This window comes from Spea bombifrons, chromosome 1 (genome assembly GCF_027358695.1).
Source record: "Spea bombifrons isolate aSpeBom1 chromosome 1, aSpeBom1.2.pri, whole genome shotgun sequence".
Taxonomy (NCBI): domain Eukaryota; kingdom Metazoa; phylum Chordata; class Amphibia; order Anura; family Pelobatidae; genus Spea; species Spea bombifrons.
In genome coordinates, this window is record NC_071087.1 from 87,684,447 (window position 1) to 87,711,561 (window position 27,115).

The 27,115-nt window shown below is 39.7% G+C and overlaps 2 protein-coding genes across 2 annotated transcripts; one reads left to right on the forward strand and one right to left on the reverse strand.

The window, feature by feature from the left end:
* Positions 1–4,780: 4,780 nt before the first annotated feature.
* LOC128494614 (zinc finger and BTB domain-containing protein 49-like) lies at positions 4,781–21,245 on the reverse strand. The gene is made up of 6 exons (XM_053465820.1): positions 21,226–21,245; positions 13,497–14,563; positions 12,844–13,013; positions 8,840–8,966; positions 8,114–8,222; positions 4,781–5,364 (listed from the first exon to the last, which is right to left on the reverse strand). The coding sequence occupies exons 2-6, from the start codon at positions 14,552–14,554 to the stop codon at positions 5,011–5,013; spliced, it is 1,818 nt and encodes a 605-aa protein (XP_053321795.1). The 5' UTR covers positions 14,555–14,563; positions 21,226–21,245; the 3' UTR covers positions 4,781–5,010.
* A 2,208-nt stretch (positions 21,246–23,453) lies between these two features.
* Positions 23,454–25,132, forward strand: LOC128494704 (THAP domain-containing protein 2-like). The gene is made up of 3 exons (XM_053465826.1): positions 23,454–23,534; positions 24,446–24,641; positions 24,750–25,132. Exons 1-3 carry the CDS (start codon positions 23,467–23,469, stop codon positions 25,032–25,034), a joined length of 549 nt encoding a protein of 182 aa, XP_053321801.1. The 5' UTR covers positions 23,454–23,466; the 3' UTR covers positions 25,035–25,132.
* The last annotated feature ends 1,983 nt before the right edge of the window (positions 25,133–27,115 follow it).

Genomic DNA, 27,115 nt, shown 5'->3' on the forward strand with positions numbered 1-27,115 from the left:
TGTGTGTCTTCGTCTTCGCCTACGTTTTACCGCCGCTGTCTTCTCTTCGGCGTGTCTTCGGAACGAACACAAAAACGTACTCTTCGTGTTCGTTTTCATGTTCGCCCGAAGACGAATGCACAAGTCTAGTTTTTAATGGTCGCTTGAAGCAGAAAAATAGGGAATTCTACTAAGTAGGTGTCGCGCTAGGGAAATTCTGGATTTGGGAGTCAAGAGAAATAAGAGCCAAGGAGAAATGCAGGTTGAGAGGCTGTGGCTCTAAGCACAGTGGGGGTAAAACAAGGACAATGTTGAGACATGACATGCTAACCAGAAAACATTAAAGTGTTGTGTTATTCTGTAAATGTGCCTCAGTTTTATTTTGGATATTTCAAACTAACACTTCATTAGACATGTCAATTACCGAACTGCAGTTAATTTGGACACTGTTAAATAACCCATCAAATAAAAATCTGACCATGTACAAGTAAGTGATACAAACAGCTAATTAGTGGATTGTCTTGTCAGAATTTTTCATGGCTTAGTGTGAACCGAGATAAATTATTTAGTACACTGGCACTTGGCTGTATGCCACCAGGATCATACACAGCAGCGATACTACTAACACTCTTGTTAACACTATGCTGAGAGCATGCATGTGAGTGTGTGTGTTTGAATGTGCGCCTATGAATATCTAGTATATTTGTGTGTGTATACACAGTGGCATATTCTGGCCTTAGGTGACCACCAAACTAAGCCAGATGGCTTCAGTGAGCAACTGTTCGGTGGCCCCATTTAAGTTATGGGGGTTTGCGTGAAGCTAGCATAGTCTTCTTAGCACTATAATTAACACAGAGTTAGAATCCCAGGATAAGATGTCTCTTTGCAGCAATAAGGACATTGGCGATGGATGGGCAGTTGGAGGCACTATACTGGGTCAGGCCTACGGCAGCACTGATGAAAAATGTTTCTCTGTGTATAAATACAAGTAGTATTTATAACGTTCTTTCACTTCCCACAAAAAAAGAACACACTATAATAAAATAACAATCACATAGTTTAAATAGAATTTCTTTGTCTTCAAATGTATTAAGTATCTTGGTTTGTTAGTCATTCATTAGTTCCTACAATGAAGGTAATTATTAAGTTGCTGGTTCTGGTACTTGGATTGCTTCCTCCACTTAAGCCATGGTCTTCGAACATTGTCTATCTTCTATTCCATTTGCAAGCGATTGAGACAATTGTGATGACTGAGTAGTGGGCTCAGTGGATCTTTTTTTTATAACATTGTGGAAAATCACTGTCTTTCTCCATGTCATGTATTATTATGTAATTGGTCCTGGACACAAACGATGCCTTCATCCATGTAAACAAAATATCTCTTTGGATGAGACGCACTTCAATGAGTCAACAGTACAATTATTAGCATTTTTAATGGTTTGAACTAAGTGTTAGACCTGGTCGTTCACAGTCAGATGATAGGGTGGCACAGTTATGACCTTCCCTAGCACATGAGAGATGGACTTGAGCCAAGCAAACCCGACAGGTAAGTGTGTCTTCCAAATGTTATGGCTTGTAAAGACAATATGGCAAGTAATCAAAAGTTCCACTCTATAATCAGAGGTCCATAGAGATCTGAGGCACATGTAGTGACAGGGATGAGCCGAGACTCAGCAGCGCCTAGGTGGAGGATATTTTTGGATCATTTGTGATGTCCCACTAATTTAATTTAGTGATCCATCACTAACTGCTGCAATACTGGTTTATTGTGTACAGTAGAACAGCTACCTGGGCAGTATTTCTTTGTGGCTCCACACAACTCACACACATACATACTAAAGTGCAAACTCACTCTAAAACCAACATACACCTTACACCCATGGCACCTTCCTCAGCACACCCCAATGTTTATGGTTTTGACACTAAAATCATAGGACTGAGAAGTTCCAGAGTCACCATGCTCTCTATAGTGCTCTCATGAAGTACATATGATCATTTATAGTAATAATCATCACAATCAAACAGTAGTATATTGATGTCAAACCATAGGGATATCTTTGGTCTAAGAGTGGTCCTGTCCACGAGGAAGCTATTTTGCAGTGGAAACAAATCACACACTATCCTCAATGTTTTTTGTCTATTATTGGCCAGCAGATAGAACTTCTTGCTTGTGCCTTCATTAAAACAAACATTGAGTGATCCCTATGTAACAACTATAATAACTTTGCTCCTGAAGTGGTAGGCACCACTATCCGATCTACTTACTTCAGCAATGGTATGGTGGTCATTTCTAAGCTACGGTCAATCTAGGAAAGTAAATCCTTGCATACTACAGTTTGAAATAGGAATAGTGATATTTCCATGATACCTATAAATTATGCATTTAATATACTAATTGTATGCTCCCAGGAATAGCATATATTGCTGTAATTGAGTTGCTGTGAACATGGAAATGTATTTTGCTGGGCTAAAAATTGCAAACATTTCCCTGGAAATAATTTTGTTCAGCTTCAGTAAGAGACAGTGATTTCAAAGGTAGTTGAGAGCCCAGCGCACCCAGGCCATATGGTGAAGCATCACATACTAGCACTTTTTTTGTAGGTCTTAATGAACCAACACACGGGATTAACTGTTTACCTTCGTAGAAAGCTTGTTTGCAATGTTTAGACCATGATGATTTTGCTCTTGTGTCAGAGTTGGTGTAACGGTCACACAGAACGTTCCAAATCTCACAACTGTCAGTGCATGACGTTTGTGAGCGGACTTTCGGAGCTCAAACATTAGGCCCTAGTGTAAGCTGGTTACTCCAGCGGAGGTAGCAGGCTTTGCCACACCGCAAGCAGACGCAGCCAAGGGGGAGAAACTACCTTTACCATTGGGGGCATTTTGGCCATAGCAAGGAAGCGAACTGGCAGAGAAGAGATGCTGGCACCACCACCAACAGCATTGGAAATGGAAAAGGTGAATGAGTAGGTAATTGGTGACCCACTCACCTGTTTCACCCCAGGGCAAAGCATCCAAGGTAGCAGGCGTTGCCACACCGCAAGCAGACACAGCCAGGGGGGGGAAAACTACCTTTACCATTTGGGAAAATTAACTTTCCAAGCTAAGAGCTGGGTACCCCAACTTGGGCAGATTGAATTTAAGAAAGGCAATCTGCTCCATCAGATGAGGTGCCATGCGTAAGTATGCGAAAGTATATTTCCAGTCATACAAAACACGCGCTCACTTTAAACAGTGGTTGGCGGACATGATAGAAGCTGCTGCGCAACCCATGAGAGTGCAGGCCACATACTCCTCTTTTCATCCCAGTAGCTTAGAGGGGCAACATTAGGCGCAGAAGGAACTTCACAGAGGTAAAGTTTGACCATTTCAGTAGCACTACTCTCCTTTCTGCTGCTAGCTCTGTCATTGGGACCAACTATACTTCCAAGTGCCTCTTCCCAAAACCCAGCTCCTCCACTCAGCTGTATTGTGCTGATTGCGGCACTGCTGCTGATGCAAAACAGCATCGCAGGGATTAACGGATAGAGTTGCTTGCACAATAGAGTCGCTTGCACGGCCCTTTAACTCCTGACGGGGAACATGGCCTGTCTCCCCGCTCCAAGAGTTAAAGGTCCATAAGAACGACTTTATTGGTTGCTTGCATGACCCTGTATGGCAGGCAGCTCCTCTGCCATTGGTTGATGTCAGACGAGCCCCATGCCAGCGACCAATAGAGTCGCTCGTACAGACTTTTAAAATCCTGGTGCTGCAACTTGGCCGGGGAGTTAAAGGTCCGTACGAACGACCAATAGATGTAGGGTAGGGTTAAAGACTGCTGGTTACTCTATAATAGAGCTAGTGATCAGCAGTCTTTGTACAGACTTATATATTTAACCCTACCCTACATCTATAAAACAGGCTTTTTTACATCAAAATCACAACTGGAAATGGCTAGCCTAGAAAGACTGGCTAAGACAATACTGAATAATTCAGGGCACTGCCCCAAGCCTGACCTCTACTAGGATCCATAAAACATAACTATACGACTAGCATCTATCATGCTAAGCACCAGGATATAACATTATATCCTCATTTGCGCCGCAGGGTAACGTTACTATGGAGGCTATGTGGGACTACAGAAGAGAAATGGTGCACCGTGGAGCCTGAATGTCCAATAGTGCAATCTGCATCCATCTCTACAGCAGAGGGGCTGGCGCCCTGCTAGACCCAGTCATGAACACGCCACTGTAAGCTTGCAAGAGCTGGGCTCTCTTTTGTACTGGTATCTCTTAACACGTGTCAATGTTATTGTATCTTGTCAGTTTTAATATGATTGCTAAATTTCACTATCCCTTTATTGTAATTGTGCTAAGGAATCTGCTTGCACATAAATAAATGTAATGTAAGGGTTGGACTGTGAATCAACTAGACACACGTGACACAGGATACACACGAGACACATGTGAACAGGAATATACTTTCCTTAATATGAACTTCCTTGTGCACCTAAACAAAACTGTTTAAACCTGTGCAGTGTGGTGCCCGATGTATACAATCGATGCAGAAAAAAACAGTCTATACATTAAAAAAAAAAAAAAAAAAAAAAAAACATGCGCTCATTCCCTGTTTTGCATTTGTTTGTGTTCACAGATATGGTTAAGCTGGAGGAACTTCTGAGTCTGTGGACTCTACTCTTTCATGTTCAAAGGCCATTTAGAAAGTGCCTTTTAAAGCAAAATGTTGACTGTATTCATATTTAAATACAATAAAAGCATGTGTAAACATACTTTAAAAAAAAAAAAAAAAAAAAAGATCACTGGATGCAGCTACTACAAGGAGTATGTGATTGTTTGAATCAAACAGTAATGCACAAATGACCCATGCCAAAATGGATGGAAATTAAATCTTAATCTGTACAATAAACACATACATGTTCCAAAATAAGTAGCCGACCGCTCCAAAGAGTCTTAGATTCCTACATTCATAAAATGTAAAGGAAAAAAACACTAGGTTGTGTACAAACACCCTGGAAAAAATATATCTGTGTTACAGCGGTTGAGTTCTCTCAGAAGCATTCTGAGAGTCATAAGAGGAAAAATCACTGGTTGAATGATCATTATCTCTAACGATTGAAATATAAGCCATTGAGACAGGTGACATAGAGGAGGCAGTCTGAACTATAGGATCCAAGGTATCTGCAGTAACTGACTGCATGGTAGCGTGGTTGCTAGGCAACGCCTGTTGCAGCATCTGCACAGGAAATTTAGTAGGACTCCTCCTGTTTTTGAAGAATCTTGGAGACGCGTGCTCTCGGTTGATTTGCACTCTCATATCAGCTTTGTGGACAGTTCGAATGTGCTTCTTCATGTTACTGGGGTGCCTGCAGCCCTTACCGCAGATCTGAGGAAACAAAACAAGGTAGCAGGAATCATGGATATTGCCAAAATAAAGGGAATATTTTAAGACTTAAGTTCACAAATGCACACAAACGGAAACAAAGTTGTTTTAAAGACTCCTCAAATGAGTTTTTTTTGTCAATCAAAGGCAGGCTCAACTCGAGAATCTACAATTATGGGCCTCTCTACTCTGCCCATTTTTTCCTCCATTTTTATGTTCAGGATAGCCTTGGGTCTGTCCAATGCAAATCTCTTCTGTACACAGAAATCGAGGGGCTCAATACAGATACAATGCCTGGACCTTCATCCCCCCTGCCATCAGCCGATGCCATGTCCATCCCGCTGTCCCACCCATCGCTCCATGTTAAGATTCTTCCAAAAGCACAAATTATGAAAACAGGGGCGAGCCTAGGAGACTCTACATGTTAGTGCAATATCTTATCATTTTAGACAATTGTATGCTTCAAAACTTTGTAGCACCAGTTTGGGGAAGGTCCTTTCCTGTCCCAGCATCACTGTGTCCCAATGCACAAAGCAAGGTTTTAAAGACATTGTTGGATGAGTTTGGTGTGGAAGAACTTGACCGATCACACAGAACCCCATCGAACACCTTTGGGATGATCTGGAACAGAGATTCTGACTTTTCAACCAGAATCAGTGCCTCTCAAATCTTGTGCAAATTCTTTCCACAAGAGTGGATATTTTTATAGCTGCAAAAGCAGATGCCAACTACATATTGATGCCCATGATCAATTAGCCTTTTGAAATTAAACTTGGATTAGCGAACACAATGTGCCATTGGAACACAGGAGTGATAAAGAGCCTCTATACGCGTATGAAGATATTCCATTAAAAATACACTGTTTTCAGCTACAATAGTCATTCACAACAGCTGCACTGTATTCTCATCCATTTCATGTTATTTTAATGGACAAAATGTAATTTATTTTCAAAACAAGGAAATTTCTAAGTGACCCCACACTTTTGAACAGTGGTGAACATAACATTTCTGTGGTGCTCGTGTTTAGCTGTAATTTTCTTCTTTCTCATTTACTAAATCCACACAAGTTATCTATTGTTTTTTTTTCAGGACAAGAAGGGCTTTTTTTATTGTATCATTTAATTTACTATAAAAATAAAAGTATAAAATATGGTGAATATGTTAGAAAAAATGACTTTTTCCTGCTTTTGCTTGAATAATTTTTTAATCATCTATATAAGCTAATGAAAAACCTGAAAAACAGCTTCTACTATTTGTCTTGAGTTTAGAAATACCCAATGTTTTTATGTTTTGGGGTTTGTTTGTTTTTTTGCATAAGTTATAGGGCAACAAGTACAAGTAGTGTTTTGCCATTTTCCCTAATCCGGGAATATATTTTTGAAAACCCCAGAGTATTTCAAATTGCTGGAATTTTAACCCTTTGCAGTCACCAATGCCACTACCAGCGGTAGTCAAAGTTTGGGGTAGTAATTATTTTGTGTTTTTTTCCCACACAAATTGTAATTTTGGCATACATTTTCTGCTCCTGGTATACGTCACAACAGCCCAATATGTGTTCAGCAACATCTCCCGAGTACAGTTATACTCCCATGCATGGGTTTGTTGGGTTGTTTGGGGGGACATTTGGGAAGTGTGCATTTTTCAAATTGGAATTTTGACATGTGGTCATCCTGCCCCCATGTGTTATTTCGGACATCTTTAAAGCTGGTCAATTCATTTTACCCCATCAAACCATATATGCTTGAAAACTAGACACCCCAGGGTATTTCAAATGCTGGTGTGTTAACCCTTTCCATGCACTAATTTAACCACTAGCCTTTGTCAAACTTTGTAGTAGTAATTTTTTCACTTCAGGTATGAAATTACTGCTTCTGGAATATGTCACTGTCAAACAACATCCCAATATGTGTTCGGCAACATCTCTTGAGTACAGTGATACCCCCCATGGATGGCTTTGTCAGGTTATTTGGGAGGTAAAAGGCCAGCTTTGCAAGATGTGCATTTTTTTATGGAATTTGGACATCTGGTCAGTATGTGCCCATGTCCTATATTTGGGACATTTTTGAATATGGCTAATTTGTTTTACACCATCAAATCACACATTTTTTAAAACCAGACACCCCATGGGCATTTAATATGCAAGTATTTTAAGTCTTTCCATGCGAGAATTTTTGGTAACATATAGTGCTAATTTTGGGACCTTTATATATATATTATTTTTTTAGAACTTGTGAACATATAGCGCTAATTTTAGGGCTTGCTCATAAAGATAAGCTTTTTTATATATATATATATATATATATATATATTTTTTTTTTTTTTTTTTTTTCATTTAGTTGGAACTGCAAGGTTCAGCAATAGGGCATTATTTTTCCATGTCGTAATTTTTGTGATTAGAAAGCTGGGCTCCATTGACTTACATTGTTGAATGCAGTACCTGCAGGAGGCCCAGAGTTCTCAGGATGGTCTGGAAAGAGCTTCTTGGAATCTTGCTTATTTTTCACTTCAGCAACACCGTTTAAGCTCCTTTAAATCAGGTGTCAAGTGGCATACAATATATGGCAGGTATTGACATCTGGAGGAGAGGCCACACAAGGTGTGACGTGGCTGGCAGGTCAGTTGCCGTGAAGGGGTTAAACAATGTGCAGTTAATACTTTATTGGTAAAACACAACGCATATGAATGATTTCTTTATTTTCACATACATACAATCACTGCATCTAGCTAGCCAGCCCTTAGCTTCGCTACTCACTTTGCATCGATATGGTAGCTCTCCTGTATGAGTCCAAGTGTGTCTCTTCAGTTCAGAGATACGGTGGAATGACTGTACACAGAAGTCACACTTAAATTTCTTCACTCCACTATGAAAAAGGAAAGAAAAAATATAAGATATGTATTATTGCATTTTTACATTGTATAATTGTATCTATATACATCCATCTATTATATGCAGTGCTGGACAACTCCGGGAGCCAAAAGTCATTTGTCTTTTATTTTTACTGTTGATGCCTTCTTTTTTACACTTTTTTTTACACATCTATCCACTGAGAAATAAGAAACGGTGAAACACACAAGATAAAGTCTCTGATTTAAATGGGGAAAGAAGTTTTCTATATTTTTGTTTCTAAATTATTGTATCTGGCTTTAGGATTGTTGAGTGCCTTGTATTTCGGCCCATTTTATGACTGTATTTAGCCTAGTTGAGGACTACCAGTAATTAATTACTGGTGGGGAAAATCCTACCGAACTGATGCTAAGGCAAGACCAAATCTCGACTGCAACAAATGTTGCCCATGCATACATTTTTAGGGGAAGAATGCTGAGCATAAACAAATTAGTAGTAGTTGAAATAAATATGCTACAAAATGTTTTGGTAATCAGTATACAAATGTCATTATCTGAAACTGAACTAATCATTAGACCATAAGTATTGCCCATGCGTTGTGTTAACATTTTAACACGCTATATTTTTATGTACCTGCAAAATATTTTGTGGCTCTTATAATACTTCACAGCTTGGCCGCAAAATTCACAGAGTTGCAGCAATGGGGGTTTTCCAGTGCCTGCTTCTATGTGTTTCACTCGGACATGTTGGGTGAGATCGTCTGCAAGAAAAAAAGAAAAAAAATTACAAATTCAGCCATAAATTGTAATTATGTTTCAATTATACAGTGTGATCTTGTTTCCCTAAAAACATGATGTTATTTTACATCGAAAAAGATAATAAAAGCCAGGAAATAATAGCAGTATCAGGTAGGGAATCAAATAATTTTTAAGTTGGAGAAATATGCAAACACGCTAACATGACCATTTCTCAATCTTTGAATTATAATGATGAAGGACATTCAGACTTCACAGACAACATTGCAAAATTTTGAAAATAACAGACAAGGACAGCTAAGAATAAACAATGAAAGCTTATTCTATTTAAAGTCCTTTTGGTAGCTCTGTCTATCCTACATATCTCACACTTGACATATCGTCATACACCAACTTGCTTTCTAAGTTCCAACTGCAAAATAAACAGACTTTTTGCGGGTTGGAGGACACCATGACATCATTTTCATATGATTACATAGTTACCATTAGACAACATAGCGTCACCTTGGGCCTAGGTCCTCTACCTCCACTCCAACAAAAGGGAGCTTTTGCGTCAAAGATAATAAAAATAATAACAATCGTAATAAAAAAAAATATAATGTAAGTCCCATAGTTAACAATGATAATCGAAGTGTCAAAGTGTGATGCACAATAATGGACCCATGTAACAATAGTGGCAAAATAAAGTGGCTGAAAGGATGCCAAAAGGCATAACGTTACCCCAGGAGCATTAACTCTTGAGTGTATTGTGCTTTCAGTCATTCTGGGTCAATCTGTGGTACAACCGGCTTGCCCTAAAGTCGAACCAATGGAATGCAGGTCTGTTCTGTTCGAGTGTTTTTTTGCAATACACTGTTTTTATTGCTTTTGCAGACTGAAGGAGGTATCTATCTTTTATATACCTTTATAGGTAACCCTGTGCTATGTAACAAGTAGGCGTCTAGCTCAATGGGAATATTTGATGCAAGAAAGGCATGCTTGATTGTTTTCTTAAGACTATAAAAAATGACACTGTATAACAGGATATATGATGCAGAAAGACCGAGCAAAGCTGGCGTACCTGGTGCAGAATAAGGATGGGGTAGGGGTTATAGTGTAGTAATAAAAAATATTCCGAAAAATAAACTGATGTATAACAAACAATAGTTCCATGTGAAAAATTGGGGTTTTTTTTAGCATTGTACCTGAATGTGTCACTCAGTTCTGTTCCAGGCTATATTTTACCTCTCTGGGAATGCAAACAATAGCTTTTTTCTGTGATATGGGAAGGGGTTGTCAAGTAACTCCCATGAGAGCCCAATGTCAGGACAGAGAGAAGTGAATTCGCGTGAAGCCCCCCCCACCCCCTTTAACAATTCACACAGAAGATTCTTTACTGTGCCAAACAAGATTGCCCCGTAAAGCACATTAAAAGACTTGCATTCAACTGAGTAGAATATCCCATGCAGTTGACAAATGGACTGGGGAGGGGAAGGTAGTCTCTTTGTTTTCTTGACTAAATGATGTCTGTAACAAAAATCCTTTATAGTTCTAATTAAAATTCACCCTTTCACCTACCAAATGTTCTTCTAAGACATCTGCAGTAGTCAGATGAACTCCGACACTAAACATCTTGACAGCCTGTAATTGGCTTTTTTTGCAATGCAAAATTATTATTAACTTCTCAGTTCATTACCAAAGCAAATTTAATTCTTAAATATAGCAAAAGCGGACTGCGTATAACAATGAATTATTGTTTAAATAGGCAAGGAAAAAATAGATTACACTGTGACAGATGTGGGAAAATAAATAGTCTTTAACCTGGACAATATTTGACTGTGTCTAATTGCCCTTTGCCATGTAAAGTCAAGCTGCCTTTTCTAGACAGTAAAACCATTCTGCATCCTGGGAATTTTTTATACCGAGGACGAGTGCAAAGACATTAAATCAAAATAGGAGTGAATTTAAGAGGGTGCCTAACACATTACCACAAATGTTTATTCATTTTATGTCAAATCATATCTAGGATGGCAGAGATGAAATGCTTGCCTGACGTTAAACGTAGTAACGTACATAATTATAGATTCACTATCAGAACTATAAATTGTAATGCAGAATATTATCCAGAATTCCGTTTTATGAACCCATTACTGTACTTCTATGCACTCCGGGTATGAACAGGTCTGCCAGGTCTAACTTTACTGGTGCCAACGTCATTGGCCCCATCTTATTTGTATTGCAGGGAACAATATATCACAGGTATGGCCTTTGGCTTTACAGTCATGCTTTTCTATCTTCCCTCCTTCCATCTCAACTCCACTACCTGAATTCTTTATCACCATTAACAACACGACTATCTCTCCTACTAACCAGGCCCCATGACTTGGGGTCATCCTTGACTCAAACCTCTCCTTCATCCCTCACATTCAGTCCCTCCCCAGATCCTGCTGCTTGCACCTAAAAAACATCTCTCGGATCGGCCCATTCCTTACCCAAGAATCCACAAAAACTCTGGTTCATTCACTTATTTCTCGTCTTGGCTACTGCAACACTCTTCTGGTTGGTATTCCACTGTCTAGAGTAGACTCTCTCCTCTGCATTCTGTCCTAAATGCTGCTAGGCTTATCTTCCTTGCACACCGCTCCTCTTCTGCATCCCCACTCTGTGAAATCCTCTACTGGCTCCCTATTACCTTTAGAATTAAATTTAAAATCCTTGTACTAACATATAAGGCCCTCCATAATACGGTTCCTCCATACATTTCTGCCCTCATAAGCAAATACTCTCCTACTCGATCCCCACGTTCTTCCCATGGACTAAGGCTCTCCTCCTGACTTATCACCTCTTCCATTTCCCATTTACAAGATTTCACTCGGGCTGCCCCATATCTCAGGAATCTACTTCCACCGAACCTTCAGCATTCACCCTCCCTCCCAACGTTCAAGAAACATCTGAAAACTCACTTCTTCAGAGAAGCCGCACCATCTTAGATGCTAGAACTTCCTTGTCACTGATACAACCACCACACTACCTCTCACCCTTTGTCTGTGCCTTATGTTTGTCACCCCATTCCCTCAAGATCGTAAGCTTGCGAGCAGGGCTCTCTCCACCAAATGTATCGGTTTGTCTTAGTCTGTCAATTCTCGTCTTGTCATACCCCTTGAATATATGTATTGTATTAAGCGCTGCGTAGATTGTAAATTGTTGGCGCTATATAAATAAAAGATAATAATAATAATAACAAGGAACAGATATACAGCAGAACATAATACCTTTCACAGACAATATATCAATGAAAAATACCTGCTCCCTCAAAACATAAGCTTCAAACATTGTGATGACATATGCTGAGATTTGTGACTCATAAAAATCAATACAATACCAATCAGTTGCAGTGCTGCTAAACTTCAATGCTCAAGGTGCGATATCCAAAATCTGTGGCTTGTCTGTGGCCCTCAAGGACTGGAGATTAGCACCACTGAGCTTTCCCATTGAGGTATAAGCTTTATTATGTATCAGTAAGTAAAATAAAACGCTACATAGTGGAGTTGATGAGTGAGTTCAATTCTGTGACCTTCTTCTGCAAGCAGCACTCTATGTAATGTATAATGATATTAGGGAGATCAAACTCTCCTGCAAATGCTCAGGTTATGTATCTTTATAAACGCCAACAATAAATGAAACGCTGGACAACTAGAGGCTTATGCACAAAAAAGTGCATTTATTTTCCTGGTTTTTTTTTTTAATCTACATTACCCACAACTGTTCGATGTTTGTGATCAATCTGATTTACTGCGCTGAGCTGCACTAACAATGGCCATGCTTCACCTAATGATACAGCATGTACTTGAATAATTAATACCTTACTCCAAAGAGTACAGTATCAGGTGTATGTATACTCACTTTTCACCTTGTATGCTTTATCACAAAGTCTACATTTGTGAGGTCTGGCATCTGAGTGGTAAGCAACGTGATCATGTAATTTTTTCAGGGTACTTAGCTCCTTTCCGCACTGCTCGCACTGATAGAACTTCTTGTCAAGGTGGCTGGTCTGGTGCAAAGCAAGCTGACAGCTAGAATAAGACAGGCTTTATTATAAAACTGCAGAAAACAATGATCCATTAGTACTCTTTTATCTAATGATCATGGGTATCAGGGCAGGTGCCAATTATTTCTAAATCAATCTCATTATCGACTGACAGCTAAAATAATTATTTGTTCAGGGTACATTACACAAATCAGACATGCATATATACAAGGTGATGTTCCACTTAAGCAAAACATTAAGCTCTCTTGTTTGATAAGCAACTAAACCTCAGCATATATTTATACTTTCCTCTTCATATATTAAAAGACAGAAACCTTTATACATTAAATGTTTTCAGTTTCCATAGCAACAACCTATCAGTAGCTGCTTCACATGAAAGTTAAGAATTTGTCAAAACGTATTTTTCCGTTCCTCATGCCAAAACATCCAAAACATTGTACACACATTGTACTAGAGCAGTTGCGATGCAAACAAATATATGGGTAAAAAATATCTCTTGCATTCTCACCTATAATTGAACTGTTTTTCACAGAAACTGCAAGGAAGCAAATTCACCCCAGGATCATCTTGATGATTAAGATATTCTGAATAAGTCAACAGAAGATCACATCTGTCACATTTGTGTACCAGTTCTGCATGGTTTTCATCCTCGACCACTCTGTCTACCGCCTTGCTTCCTTGCAGTCCAGTAACAGTTGGATACACTGTAGCTTTTACTCTCTCTTCATGCATTCCAAAGTCATTAAGCCCACGAGTTTCCAAACTATCAGGGGTGTCTGGCTCATCACATAAGTTAATGCAGATATCAGCAGCCTCATCATCTGCTTCTTCTGAAGATCCATCATTGTGAATCGTGATAGGCATCTGTCTGGAAAACCCTGGTTTAATGAAGGAATTCTCCCTGGGTCCATCCACGGGACTTCTTCTACCCACCCTTCCACTTTTAGGGACTGGTTTGTTAATTAAGAAGCTTTGGTTCCTGACAAGGTTGTCTCTGAAAAATGTAGGTCTCTTAAGCATTTTGCCTTTGTCTTTGAGCTGGAGGATCGGCTCAAACCTTCTCCTTTCTTCATTGAAGATGGAGTTGTTCTCATCAACTCCATCATCCCTGTTTGTCTTCAACTGCTGCCTCTCAATGTCTGACTCGTGGCCAGGGACGTCGTTATCATCATCCGGGATACAAATTTCCTCCTTTGGAGCACTTGTTTGTGGGCTGATAGATGCACTGATAACTTGAGCTGTAAGAGGCAAGTTGACTTGCAGGATATGTGCAGCCTGCATGAAGTCTTGAACATGACAAGTGGGGATTTTGTAAGAGTAAATAAAGTCCAAAAGATGACTAAAGCCTTCCAAACTAACACTGTCAAGCACCAAGAACTGCTGTTGCTCATTTCTGCTAAGTGCTGCATAGAAGTATTCACTGCATGCTGAAAGGACATTTTTGTGGGCAAGAAATATTTTACCTTCGACCATCAAAGATACATCACAGAAAAGTCCCATTGACTTCTGTTCACTCAGCTTCTGAAGAACAGACCAACCGTGAGCCTCAGGAGACATTGAATCCATCCTGAATAACTAGTAATAGAGAAAGTCAGTTGTAAAAAAAAAAACAAGGCCTATTATGCATAAAAAAAATCTCAAATCTCAATTTAGAGCTAGCATTGTTATACTTACAAGTTCCAACATAATAGAGGTGTATATTTTCTTTTGTCCTGTTTCACTTATTACAAAACTTCTGAGTAATAAATTATCAATTAAAATTTAATTTTGAATTAGTCAAAATAGATCTCTGATCAGGGCCATTCTAGTTAGGAGGAACTAAATCAAAGTGAGCACCACTTTAAACCCCAGAAAAACTAACTTTTAATTTAGTTCAGAACAAACTATACACTTTCACCTATGAACTGCACAAACTATAGATACCTAGACATAACTTACGTTTGTGTGGTATGACTATTACCACGTTCTCTGTTCTCCTTTTTTATGACTCAAGTACAATCTTTATCTTGGCTGCTCTGTGGTTGCTATCAACATGCAGCAGTCACTAGGGGACATGTTCCTGTTCATCCAATCCAGAAGTGTTTCCTTCCATGTTACCTTCCAAAAGCCTTCATTACCAAGCTGGCCCTTGAAGAAGCCAACTGCTACACAGGTGAAACGCGCATTTGGCATCCAAACAATGTGCTTTGGTGGTCAGGTGGAGTGAGCTATTGGTGTCTACTGTTGGTGTCACCCAGTGCAGTAACTCATGGTGTCACACTCATAAACTTTCTCCCATACCTGAACAAACTTCAGAGAGACAGACTCCTTCCAAACCTCACATCGCTGATGTCTATTTGGCACGTTTTTGTAAGTCTTCTCTAGGAGTGGTCACCAGAGGAGAGTGGTTTTGGGTGTCACCCCTGCTGATGGTGTCACCTGGTGCAGTCCGCACCTGCCACACCCCACCTAGTGAAATAACTGCCTTTCTTTATATCACTATGGAGTAATTACCTTTTCATTTGTGGTGCATGGTTTCATTTGATTTAATTTGTTTTATATGGAACAGCCCTGATCAGATATTTATTTTAACAAATTAACACCTTAAGGATAGAGCTGTTTTTTATTTTTTGTACCCATTGTGACAATGGCTTTTTTTTAACATTTCTGCAGTGCAGTGTTAAGCTGTAATTTTCTTCTTTCTCATTTACTGTACCCACACAAATTATAGATTTTGTTTCTTTAGATTCATTTAGTTTGATCATATCCTATAAGTTACAATAAGAAAAAGTGGTGAAAAAAAAAAAATGTTTTTCTGAGTTTTATTTGAAGAAACCTTTACTCATCTACAAAAGCTAATGAAAAAAATGCTAAATTATAATATTTGGCCTGAGTTTAGAAATACATAATCTTTTAAGTAGTTTTGCTTTTTTGCAAGTTACCGGGCAATAAGTACAAGTAAATGAAAAGAAACAATAAATAACCCCGCGCTCTTTGTGGTGGCTAATCCACAAGTGTGAGTGGATAATAAAAATACATACACAACAAATCTTTGAAGTGCTGGAAGAAACTCAAATGGATCTAAATATATATTTTTTTTAAAATAGAACGTAAATACTATATAGTGTAGTAAGTAGATAAATGTGGAGGATATAAATACCGTATTGGCTCGGATATAGGCCGCCCCCGTATATAGGCCGCACCCTAAAAGTTTGGTGCTTTTTTAAAGAAAAAGTTTTTTTCTTTAAAAAAGCACCAAAAACATGCTGCCACTCTGTCCTCTCCCCCCCCCGAGATATGCTGCCACTCTGTCCTCTCCCCCCCCCGAGATATGCTGCCACTCTGTCCTCTCCCCCCCCGAGATATGCTGCCACTCTGTCGCTCCCCCCCCCGAGATATGCTGCCACTCTGTCCCCCCCCGAGATATGCTGCCACTCTGTCCCCCACCCCCCGACTTACCAGAGCAGACTCCCGGGTGTCTTGAGGGGCCGGAGGGGGACATCTATGCACATCGTGTATACAACTCCCGGTGCCAGCACTCAGCGGAAGTGCCGGCACCGAAAGTTGTATACGCGATGTGCATAGATGTCTTCCGCCGGCCCTGCAAGACACCCGGGAGTCTGCTCTGGTAAGTCGGGGGGGGGGATGTAAAATGCATCATGTGAAGGTCCACGCGATGCGCTTAGACAACCTCCCGTGCCGGTACTCCCCCCGTGGAAAGTGCTGGCAGGGGAGGCTGTCTGAGCGTATCAGACAGTAGGATGCAGGTCCCCTGCACCGCTGCGGGGGATCTGTATCCTGACTCCGCTGCCTGCCTGGCGCCCGGGACTGCATGTCCCGGGCGTCGGGCGCTAGACCCCGAATATAGGCCGCACCCCCACTTTAAAGACTTAAAGTGGGGGAAAAAAGTGCGGCCTATATTCGGGCCAATACGGTACAATGACAGCCCCTTACATGATATAGGGCATAGAATAGCCCTTTAAGAAGGATTTGTGTTCTTCTACTGCAGGTGTGTTCTTTAAAAAGCCCTCCTTGGAGTGACTATTTACGTGGAGTAAATGCAGCCACTGGGGACTGAGATCTGCCTTTAGCAGGACCCTGCTATATGGATTAGTTATACGGTCGCAGTAAAAAAAATGTGGAATCTCCAATGTAAGATAAAAAAAAACTTTACTTATTATCGAATAAATATTTTTCTACTTACCTTGCGGCTTTCTGTCTTCTACATATATTGCCTTGAGGGAGTCCATATCCAAGAAGAACACAGATCGTTCTATGCCCTATATCATGTAAGGAGCTGCACTTCAAAGATTTGTTGTGTATGTATTTTTTTATTATTCATTCACACACATGGATTAGCCACCACACAGAGTGCGCAGTTATTTATTGTTTCTTTTCATTTTCTTGGTCACTAAAGAAAGTGAGGTCTGGTTTTATAACACACAGCACTGGCACATTTGTCTTTATTATTGGTTTCTTTTATACTAGTGCATCACTTTATTTCTAGCAAGTAGCATATTGCTATTTCAAAACCATTTTTTTTCAAATCTGGTCATATTGCCCCCATGTGCTATTTAGGACATCTCTGAAACTGGTCAGTTCAATTTACCCCCTATCAAACCATACATATTTCAAAACTAGATTTTGACATGTTGAAAATTCGGCCCGATGCCCTATTTGGGAGATCTTTCAACCCAGCCAATTCAACTTACCAAATCAAATCACAAATGGATATTTCAAATGCTGATATTTTAACTCTTTCTATGCACTCATTTTAGCACCAGCCCTTGTCCAAGTTTGCAGTAGTAACTTTTTTTGTGTTTTTTCCCCACACACATTCTACTTTAGGTATCAATTTACAGCTCCTGGTATGCATCACTGTCAAACACCATCCCAATATGTGTTGAACAACATCTCCTAAATACATTGATAACCCCCATGGGTTTGTCTGGTTATTTGGAAGGTAAAAGGCCACCTTTGTGAAGTGTGCAATTTATTGGTATTTCAACATCTGCACCCATGTCCTATTTTGGGGACATCTTTAAGCCCAGCCAATTCAATTTACCCCATCAAATCATAATTTTTTTAAAACTAGACACCTCATGGGCATTAAAAATGACAGTATTTTATAGGGCTGAAACTAATCGATAAAATCGATAGTAACGGAGTAAGGTGAGTAATGGAGGCTGTCTGTGCACATTGTGCAGACCCCCACCGGCTGACAGAGAATCGAGGTCTCCTGCAGAGGATCATCCTCTCTGTCAGCTGGTGGGGGTCTGCACGATGTGCACAGACAGCCTCCGTTACTGCCCTTCACTTACGCTGAGGCGTCTATGAAGCTGCAGTGAAAGTGCCTGTCAGCAACGGAGGTTCACAAAACACTAGGGAGTCGGGAGAGAGGCAGAGTGGTGTATGGGAGGGGGGAGGAGTCAGAGGGGTATATGGGAGCCACCCTCCCATACACCACTCTGGCTCCTCCCCCTCCCATACACCACTCTACCTCTCTACCCGGCTCCCTGGTGTCTTGTGAACCTCCGTTGCTGACAGGAGGCAGAGTGGTGTATGGGAGGGGGGAGGAGGCAGAGTGGTGTATGGGAGGGGGGAGGAGGCAGAGTGGTGTATGCGAGGGGGGAGGAGGCAGAGTGGTGTATGGGAGGGGGAGGAGCCAGAGTGGTGTATGGGAGGGGGAGGAGCCAGAGTGGTGTATGGGAGGGGGAAGAGGCAGAGTGGAGTATGGGAGGGGGTATAATGAATTTCAGAGTGGCATATCTGGGGCAGGCAGAGTGGTGAATCACGGAGTATAATGAATTTCAGGGTGGTGCAGGGCATTTATGGGGGGCGGAGTGGCATATCAGGGGGCACAGTGGCATATAGGGAGGTATAAGGCATAAATGGGGGCGAGTGGTATATTGGAAGTTATAAGGCATATCGATATTAGGCATATCAGGGGGGCATAAGACATATCTGGGGGTAAAAGGTATATTAGGGGGCTCAGTTGCATATCACTGGCATATAAGGAGTATAAGGCATATTGGGGGGCACAGTGGCATATTGGGGGCACAGTGACATATCAGGGGGCTCAGTGGAATCTCTGGCATATAGGAGGTATAAGGCATATATGGGGGCAGAGTGGCAAGCTCGGGGTCAGATGTGCATAACTGGGGGCAGTTTTGTAAATAAAAGAAAATATAAACAAGGCTTTTTTCTCACAGTTTTTATTAAATATGAAAAATAGTTAACATATGAATTAATATTTACTAATAACTTTGTATTAAAACCTAGTTTGAGAAACACTGTGTTTGGGTTCTTGTAGCTTTTATTATTATTAAAATAAGAAGGTGAATAGAGAGAGAGAGAGGCCATTGCGATAAAGAGATGAAAGTGTAAATTGTACGTTTTTTTAATACATTATTTTAAATTTAAAAAAATTGCCTTTTTTTATCCGATTAATCGAAAAAATAATCGGCCAACTAATCGATTATTAAAATAATCCTTAGTTGCAGCCCTAGTATTTTAACTCTTTCCATGTGACAATTTTTGTGAAGATATAGCATTAAATTTAGGACTTGCTCATAAAAAAATCTTTATATATTCATATTGCTTTTACATTTTGTTGGAACTGGATGGTTCCTCTGATGGTGAAATCAGTGGGGAATTATTTTTACATGATATTTTCTTATCTTTATTTCACTTATTTTACTAATCACATTGTGATTAGTAAACTGGGCTCCATTAACTTGCATGGTTGAATGCACTACACTCTTGAGAACATGTTTTTTAAAGGGCGTCGCCATCTTGCGAGAGGCAAATTCTCCCGGAGCGATCACAGTGTGTCCTGGTGTGGGTTCTTGGTGGACATTGACGTCCGGGGGATGGGCCACACAGGGCCCCTGCTGCAGATCTCTGTGTTGCTGAATGCCTCAACATCGAGGCATTACACCAACACTGTTTAGGAGAAAAAAGCGATTTAAAAGTTTAGCGTCATTGTGTGTCAGGCATGTCAATTGCTGTCATGGGATTAAAGAAACATAGGTATTCATTAGCCTCCATGTTTGGGAACAGCTTCCAAACTAACAATTTCCATCTTGTCACTCCAGGGTTGGATCCAGACCCTGATCTCAGGAGAGGCACTCACACAACTAGACACAATTCATAGGTACACTGACACTCAACACAAACGCAACACACACATTTACTCCTACCAACATACCTAGAAACACAAACCACCAACACTGACACACACGCACAAAGAAACTCATATAAACACACTCATTCAGAGGCACACACGAACACACCCAAACCGACACACTAACACAACTAGACACGGTTCATATGTACACAGACAACACACACATTCACTCCTACCAACATATCCAGAAACACAAACCACCAACACTGACACACACGCACACAGAAACTCATTTAAACACACTCATTCAGAGACACACACGAACACACCCATCCCGACACACTAACACAACTAGGCACTCAACAAACAAAACTAAAATACACAGACACATGCATCCTCAAACATTACCATACCCAGAGACTTGCAGTCACACACACTAACAAACCCAGACACATGCAGTCACATACTCAGACACTAACACAACCAGACAATAACATACATATCCTGTAACGTATCCAGACACCCACACTAACCACACTAACCCCCACACAGAAATATACTCAGACACACACAGAAACAGACACAAACTAATACACCTACACACAAACACGCATTCAAACATACAGTCACCAGTACAATCGCTCACAGCCCCACTATAGAAGAATATACAGCCCACCCCCTCTATGGTCCGATTATTCTCGCCACTGATTGGCTGTTTACGTGCCTCAAATAATGAAACAATCACATAAAAGGTTTCATTAAAGCACAGACACCACAAGGACATGCATGTATCCCTCTTTAGCCATGTGAAATGATGGGACATATGTTCTACACATGTAATCTATTCCCATCCCTCACTAGGCTCATACACAACCATGTATTTTGGTAAAAAGAAATATAAATATGTGCATTAATGTTTATATGTGCAGCACGTGTTGAATGCATGCATAACACAACGCATACATAATAAAAGCAATAACACATGCATACTGTATGCCTGGCACTGGAGGTATGCCAACTGCAGTCTTACATGAAAGAGTAAAGTAAATTACCACAACTACGCAGTCAGCTATCTGAACGCTCATGAGGCATACTGGCGTACACATCGTACAATATGTTACTTACTCACCTCTCGTCTGTCCACAGCTGATGAAGCCTCGATTTCAATGCAAGGTTTGGCGTGACGTCATCCACAACCGAGCCCGTCGCGTTGCTTCTTTAACAAGAGCTACATAAAGTTTGTTGAAAAAAAAGAGAAAGTCTGGCCTTTCTTTGCAGACTGAAAATGAGTTCTAATCACAAGAGTCCCCTCTGGCATTCATTTTTCTTGGTCGCCAAACTTATTGTGCCTATTCGTGTCACATAAAACTGAAGCTAATTTAAAAAAAATACTTTACGCAAAAAGAGATACGTGGTTCTGTCGAAGAGTTTACTATTTTTATAGCGATGTTTAGTTGTGTATTTTGTCTCTAGTGGTTTAAAGCTCAGAACACCTCGAACAGTCCTGCGCAGACAGTCAGCAATCGTAGAGCGGCGTTAAATCTGACCATTTTCCTCGCTCGGATCGTAGTTAGTGGCCGCCATTTTGGTACACCCTTGTCCAGTTGCGAGGAACCCCAGTACTGGATATTAGCAATCTGCAATAATTAGGAAACCGATACGGTGAGGAGTCTGTGTGGTATAAGCTTCCAGAGCTGTGCTGAGAACAGGCATATATATATATATATATATAGGCAGGTATATATACATATGTAGTATATATATACATATGTAGTATATATACCTATGTAGTGTATATATATATATATATATATATATATATATTTGCATTAGAAAATATAAGGGAGGAATTTGGTTAAAATGTTTAATGCAGACAGATGATATATATATATATATATATATATATATATATATTCTGTATAATGGCTTATTTTGATGGGATTGTGATGTGTGTTCTTTATGTTGTTAGGCTTGTGTTGATACAGAAGTGGCACAGATTGTGTGAAAGGCTATTAGTCTGCTGCACACACACTGATGGACTCACTGCAACTTTCTAGCTGGCCTGTAGAGTCAGATTTGTTCCAGTGACATGACGTTAATCCTCACATAACAGGGTTATCGCCATCATCATTTGTGTTGTAGTTGATGCTTTCTATTTTCTCATTAGTTTGTGATGGTCCATTATAGAACATCTTGTTTGATATGGTATAAGTATGAGCCAACAATGTGTCCATGTATAGATACAAAAATCCCTTTTTTTGTGTAATGTATATTTAGTGTTCTTAATTGTTCCTTTTGTGTAGCATCATAGTAAGTGGCTTTAAAATGTTACATTACCCAGTGATTTAAATACCTTCTTTATGCAGAATAATAGAGAGACGTTCCTTTTGCGCAAACCGGGTTATTCTGGTTCAAATTAGAAGCAATCAATAAAGAATGGGGAGGAAAAAAAGGTTGGTTTCAACTCACTGCCCTTATCATTCATTAGGAAAGACCAACATTGGCAAGTTTCTCCCTCAAAAAGGGCTAAGCTGGGCCGGCCAAGTTCCTCAAGCAACAGAAGATCACTGGATATGGACCGTCATAATGTATAATTACATCAACAGCTTCCTGCCTATTGAACATTATACAGGGCCAGCTCAGCCCTCCTTACTGGGGAAGTTGCCAATGTTGACCCTTCATAATGAATAGTGAAACAAGGAAAACCACTGCAGATCCCCTCTTTAGTGAATAGACCGAAACGCATGCTGTTTTTTGTTTACAAAATGCTGTTTTATGCAGGAAACAACATTAATGTTTTGATTATTATTAGAGAATTCACTAGTATTTTATTTCCCCCATAACTCGAAGACATCGGTAAGATCTCCCCAGCACTGTGAACATTTGTCCTACTAAGTACGTGTTGGTTTGTGCCACTTGCGATTGCTTTGACAAGCGCTGTCATACTTCAGATATTTCCAAGCTAAAGGTTGTTGCGTAGATAGACGGACAACACGCCAAATACTGACCCCTCTTGTAAGGATTGGCGTAGCTGACAAAAGCTCGTCAAAGAGAGGATGTGACTGATTGGGGGTGACATTCAAGACAAAGTCTCTTTCTTTTTTATTTATTTTTTTTACTTTTTTTTTTCTTAAGTATACATGCATACAAAAGGTATATGTTTACAACTAAAAAAAAGTGGCTTACTAGTATACAAAAATTCACTTTGGCAGAAAAAGGGGGTATAACTGCATTGAAATCATTCCACTAAGGGTATATAAAGCCTATCAAGCCTATACGTTCTCAAAATAAATATGTTTTTGCTGTTGTGTAATTTTATCTTTTTTTAATCTTTGTTTTTTTAGGCTTTTTTTTTATATGGCATTTTAAAATGCCTGTATGTGCCGCCATAAATTGCACCAGCCGGCAGACCCGTGGATGTGGAAAATCGTTTCATCGGTAAGTATGACCAAGCAACTTAAGTAGGATGTCTACTGTTACTTGTTTATATCTAGTATGTTGTACAATCCAGCAAATCAGACAAAGGCAAAAACCAAAAAAAAGGAATTTACGTTCAAGAGAAGTACGCCCTTCCTTTAAAATCATAGAAATACATAAAACATTATAATTATTAGTAATAGACACAAACCCTATATGTTGAACAGCTGAACAGTTACCTAATTTATGTTCAGCAGCATCTCCTCATTACAGTTATACCACATACATATTTATTTAATGTTCCAGGGGGCCACATCCATCTTTTACATATCTTTAATACTATTGGCTTAAGGGGTTTAGGGTTAGAGTTGTTTTTTTTATTATTATTATTTGGTTTTTTTTTTACATGTAGCAGTAGAGCTAAGGAGATCTTTAAAATATATATACACATTTTTTAATTTAAACTTTTTTTCTGCACTGTTCCTAGTGCAGTATGGCTCGAAATCCCTTAGGGACTTTTCATACATCACTGGGCTTCCGATAAATGTTATTTATTTATTTTTTTAGATTTCATTTTTACCTTCCATTTTTTTTTCTCCTTTTTTTTTTTTTTTTTTTTTTTTTTGAAAGGGGAGAAACGTTGTTTCTCGCTCTCCTCCTTCTGATGTCTGTGCTGATCACACTGTGATCAGCGTTGGTTTTAGCACAGCCACTGTCTTGTTCCAGTGTTAAAAATAAGTTGAAAACAACTGTTAACAATGTTTGTAATGTATATGTGTATATATTTTTTTTTTATTTCATTTGTTGTGCTATTTAGAGTTCGCAATTTAAATTAACGTCTCACTCTTCTTTTATATCCTATTTTTTCAACAAACTGGGCTGTTGTGCTTTCTATAGATTTTTTTTGTTTAAGCTTTTATTCTTGCTCCTAGGTTTCCACATGGGCGACCAGATGTTTTGAAGAAATGGGTTCTGAATATGAGACGTGACAAGTATAAACCCTCCTCAAAGGCAGTGCTATGTTCGGATCATTTTGAAGAACTCTGCTTTGACAGGACGGGTCAGACGATACGATTGCGGATAGATGCTGTGCCGACGGTGTTTAGCTTACCAGGAAAAGGGATGAAGGTACCTCATCATTTCTCTTGAGATGTCGTCAAACTTCCATGGAACTGTGATTATTTTGTACTACTTTCTAACAGGCGCATTTCAACTTATTTTTGGTTTTGGTTTCAGGAGAGGAAATCATCTGCTCATGTTTTTCAAAATACGGATAGCAAACCCTTATTCTTGTCCACCCCTCCGCCTGAAGAGCAGTGTATACCAGTACCTAATGAGAAAAGCATAACGGAAGAGCATGACTATTGTATCACGGACAGTCCAAAGACCTTGAAAAAGAGGCTGGATGAAGCCCTGAGCAGCCTTCACTGTGTGAAAAGGAGGCTGAAGATCACCCAGCAAAAGTTCAGGAGGCTAAAATTCAAGGTTCAGTCCCTAGAATTAAATGGGTATCCTGTGTAACAAAATGGACTTATCATGGCTGTTACCTTTTAATATATCATGTATGTTTGTATAATTCAGTGTTTTGATACTTTGCTTTAACCTTATCGGTATATATATATATATAAGATGAGCCCTCCACCCCAACTCCTGTGTGTGTGTTTATGTATGTATGGTGGTATATATACATACACTCCTGTGTGTGTGTGTTTATGTATGTATGGTGATGAGATATATCTCTAAGAAAGTAAGGAGGTCCCCAGATTTGAAAGTGGCAATCATGTTTGTTTTTTTTTAATGTATAGGCTATTAAGAGCACACGTTTTTCTTCTTTTCTGGAGCCCTAAGAGCTCTTTAACTGCGATGCCTGCCAAAATCATTGATTTTTCCAACCACTGTATTAGCAATCACAAAACCTTCAAGAGCTTAAGAAATAATATGTCCACGTTAAGGAAAATGCTCATTAAATATGATGATTTTGTTTGCTATATTATCTGTCTTACTGGGAGTGACTGTTTCTTTTTTTCCTCTTAACTATGTGTTCATTCAATAACCGTCTACAGGCCTCTTGCACGTAGTGGAAAGCCATACTTGAGGATTTATGATTCAGAGGGAGACTGGGTTTGTTTTCCCTATCAGTTCCAAGAATACAGTGGGGTAGAGCACTTTTAGAATAGTGTGTACTGGGTCCAGAACAAAAGTAGCATCATCTGGCCAAGAGTACCATAAAATCTCAGATATGCTATACGCACCACGTATAATACATATGCTTAATTATTATTATACATACTAAGTTTAGAAGACTTAGTTATATTACTTTGTATTTGTGTTTAGTACACACCTTTGCTTCAAGAGGGGACTTAATGTGAGATTTTACAGTAATAACCAAAGCCATGTTACACAAGGGTTAACAGTAATTAATTAATTGTAGATTTTATCTAGATTGCAATTAATCCTATATTAAAAAAACACCCAAATATTAGATAAGGGTTTACCTTATATGTTTGGGATTTATCCAGTCCTGCTTTTGTTACATGTATTTCATCCTGTTTAAAATAACTATTACGCATATACAGTCGTGTGAAAAAGAAAGTACACCCTCTTTGAATGATAAAGCCAAATGGAGAAGGCATTGTGTGAAAAACTAAGTACTCCTCGGCTGCTTTCATATAAATGAAGATTCTAAGTAGCAGACAGGTTCTGCTAAACAAACGCCCCTGATTGAATTGAAAGTTTTAGCAGTTTGCTGGTGTGGCGCGGTCAGGTGTGTGTTAATACAATGCCAAGGAGGAAAGACATCAGCAATGATCTTGGAGAAGCTATTGTTACTGCCCATCAATCTGGGAAGGGCTATAAAGTCTATCATTCTACAGCGAGAAAGATTTTTCAAAAGTGAAAACATTCGAGACAGTTGCCAATCTTCCCAGGAGTGGACATCCCAGCTAATACACCCCAGGAGTTACATCTCAGATTCTACAGGCCTCAATTAGAATGTTAAAGTTCATGACAGTACAATTAGAAAAAGATCTCACGAGTGTGGTTTGTTTGAAAGGATTGCCAGGGGAAGCCTGTTCTCTCTCAAAAGAACATAACATCATGGCTTAGGTTTGCAAAGTTGCATCTAAACACACCACAAGACTTCTGGAACACACTTCTGGACAGACGAGACTAAAGTGGAGATGTTTGGCCATAATGCACAGCGCCACGTTTGGCAAAAACCAAACACAGCATATCAGCAAAAACACTTCATACCAACTGTCCAGCCCAAATCAGTACCCCTCCACCACCATGCTTGTTTTGCACCACAGGACTTTGCTTTCATTGAGTTAACCGTGACAACTAAAGCTCGTCTGAGACTGGGTCATGCAACAGGACAACGATCCCGAGCACACCAGCAAATCTACAACAGAACGGCTGAAAAAAATAATAATCAAGGTGTTGCAATGGCCCAGTCAAAGTCCAGACCTCAACGCGATTGAAATGCTGTGGCGGTACCTAAAGAGAGCTGTGCATAAACTAATGCCCGCAAACCTTAATTAAATGAAGCAACATTATAAAGAAGACTGGGTCATAATTCCTCCAGAACTATGTGAGAGATTGAT

Bases quoted from the DNA above. Each gene is read 5' to 3' on its own strand.
- LOC128494614 (XM_053465820.1), bottom strand. From the start codon at position 14,554: ATGGATTCAATGTCTCCTGAGGCTCACGGTTGGTCTGTTCTTCAGAAG. The intron at 8,967-12,843 runs GTGAGTATACAT...TTTTTCTTGCAG, and splicing joins TAAAGCATACAAGGTGAAAA to ACGATCTCACCCAACATGTC. The intron at 5,365-8,113 runs GTGAGTAGCGAA...TTGTTTCCTCAG, and splicing joins AGCTACCATATCGATGCAAA to ATCTGCGGTAAGGGCTGCAG.
- LOC128494704 (XM_053465826.1), top strand. From the start codon at position 23,467: ATGCCTGTATGTGCCGCCATAAATTGCACCAGCCGGCAGACCCGTGGA. The intron at 23,535-24,445 runs GTAAGTATGACC...TCTTGCTCCTAG, and splicing joins TGTGGAAAATCGTTTCATCG to GTTTCCACATGGGCGACCAG. The intron at 24,642-24,749 runs GTACCTCATCAT...TTTTGGTTTCAG, and splicing joins TACCAGGAAAAGGGATGAAG to GAGAGGAAATCATCTGCTCA.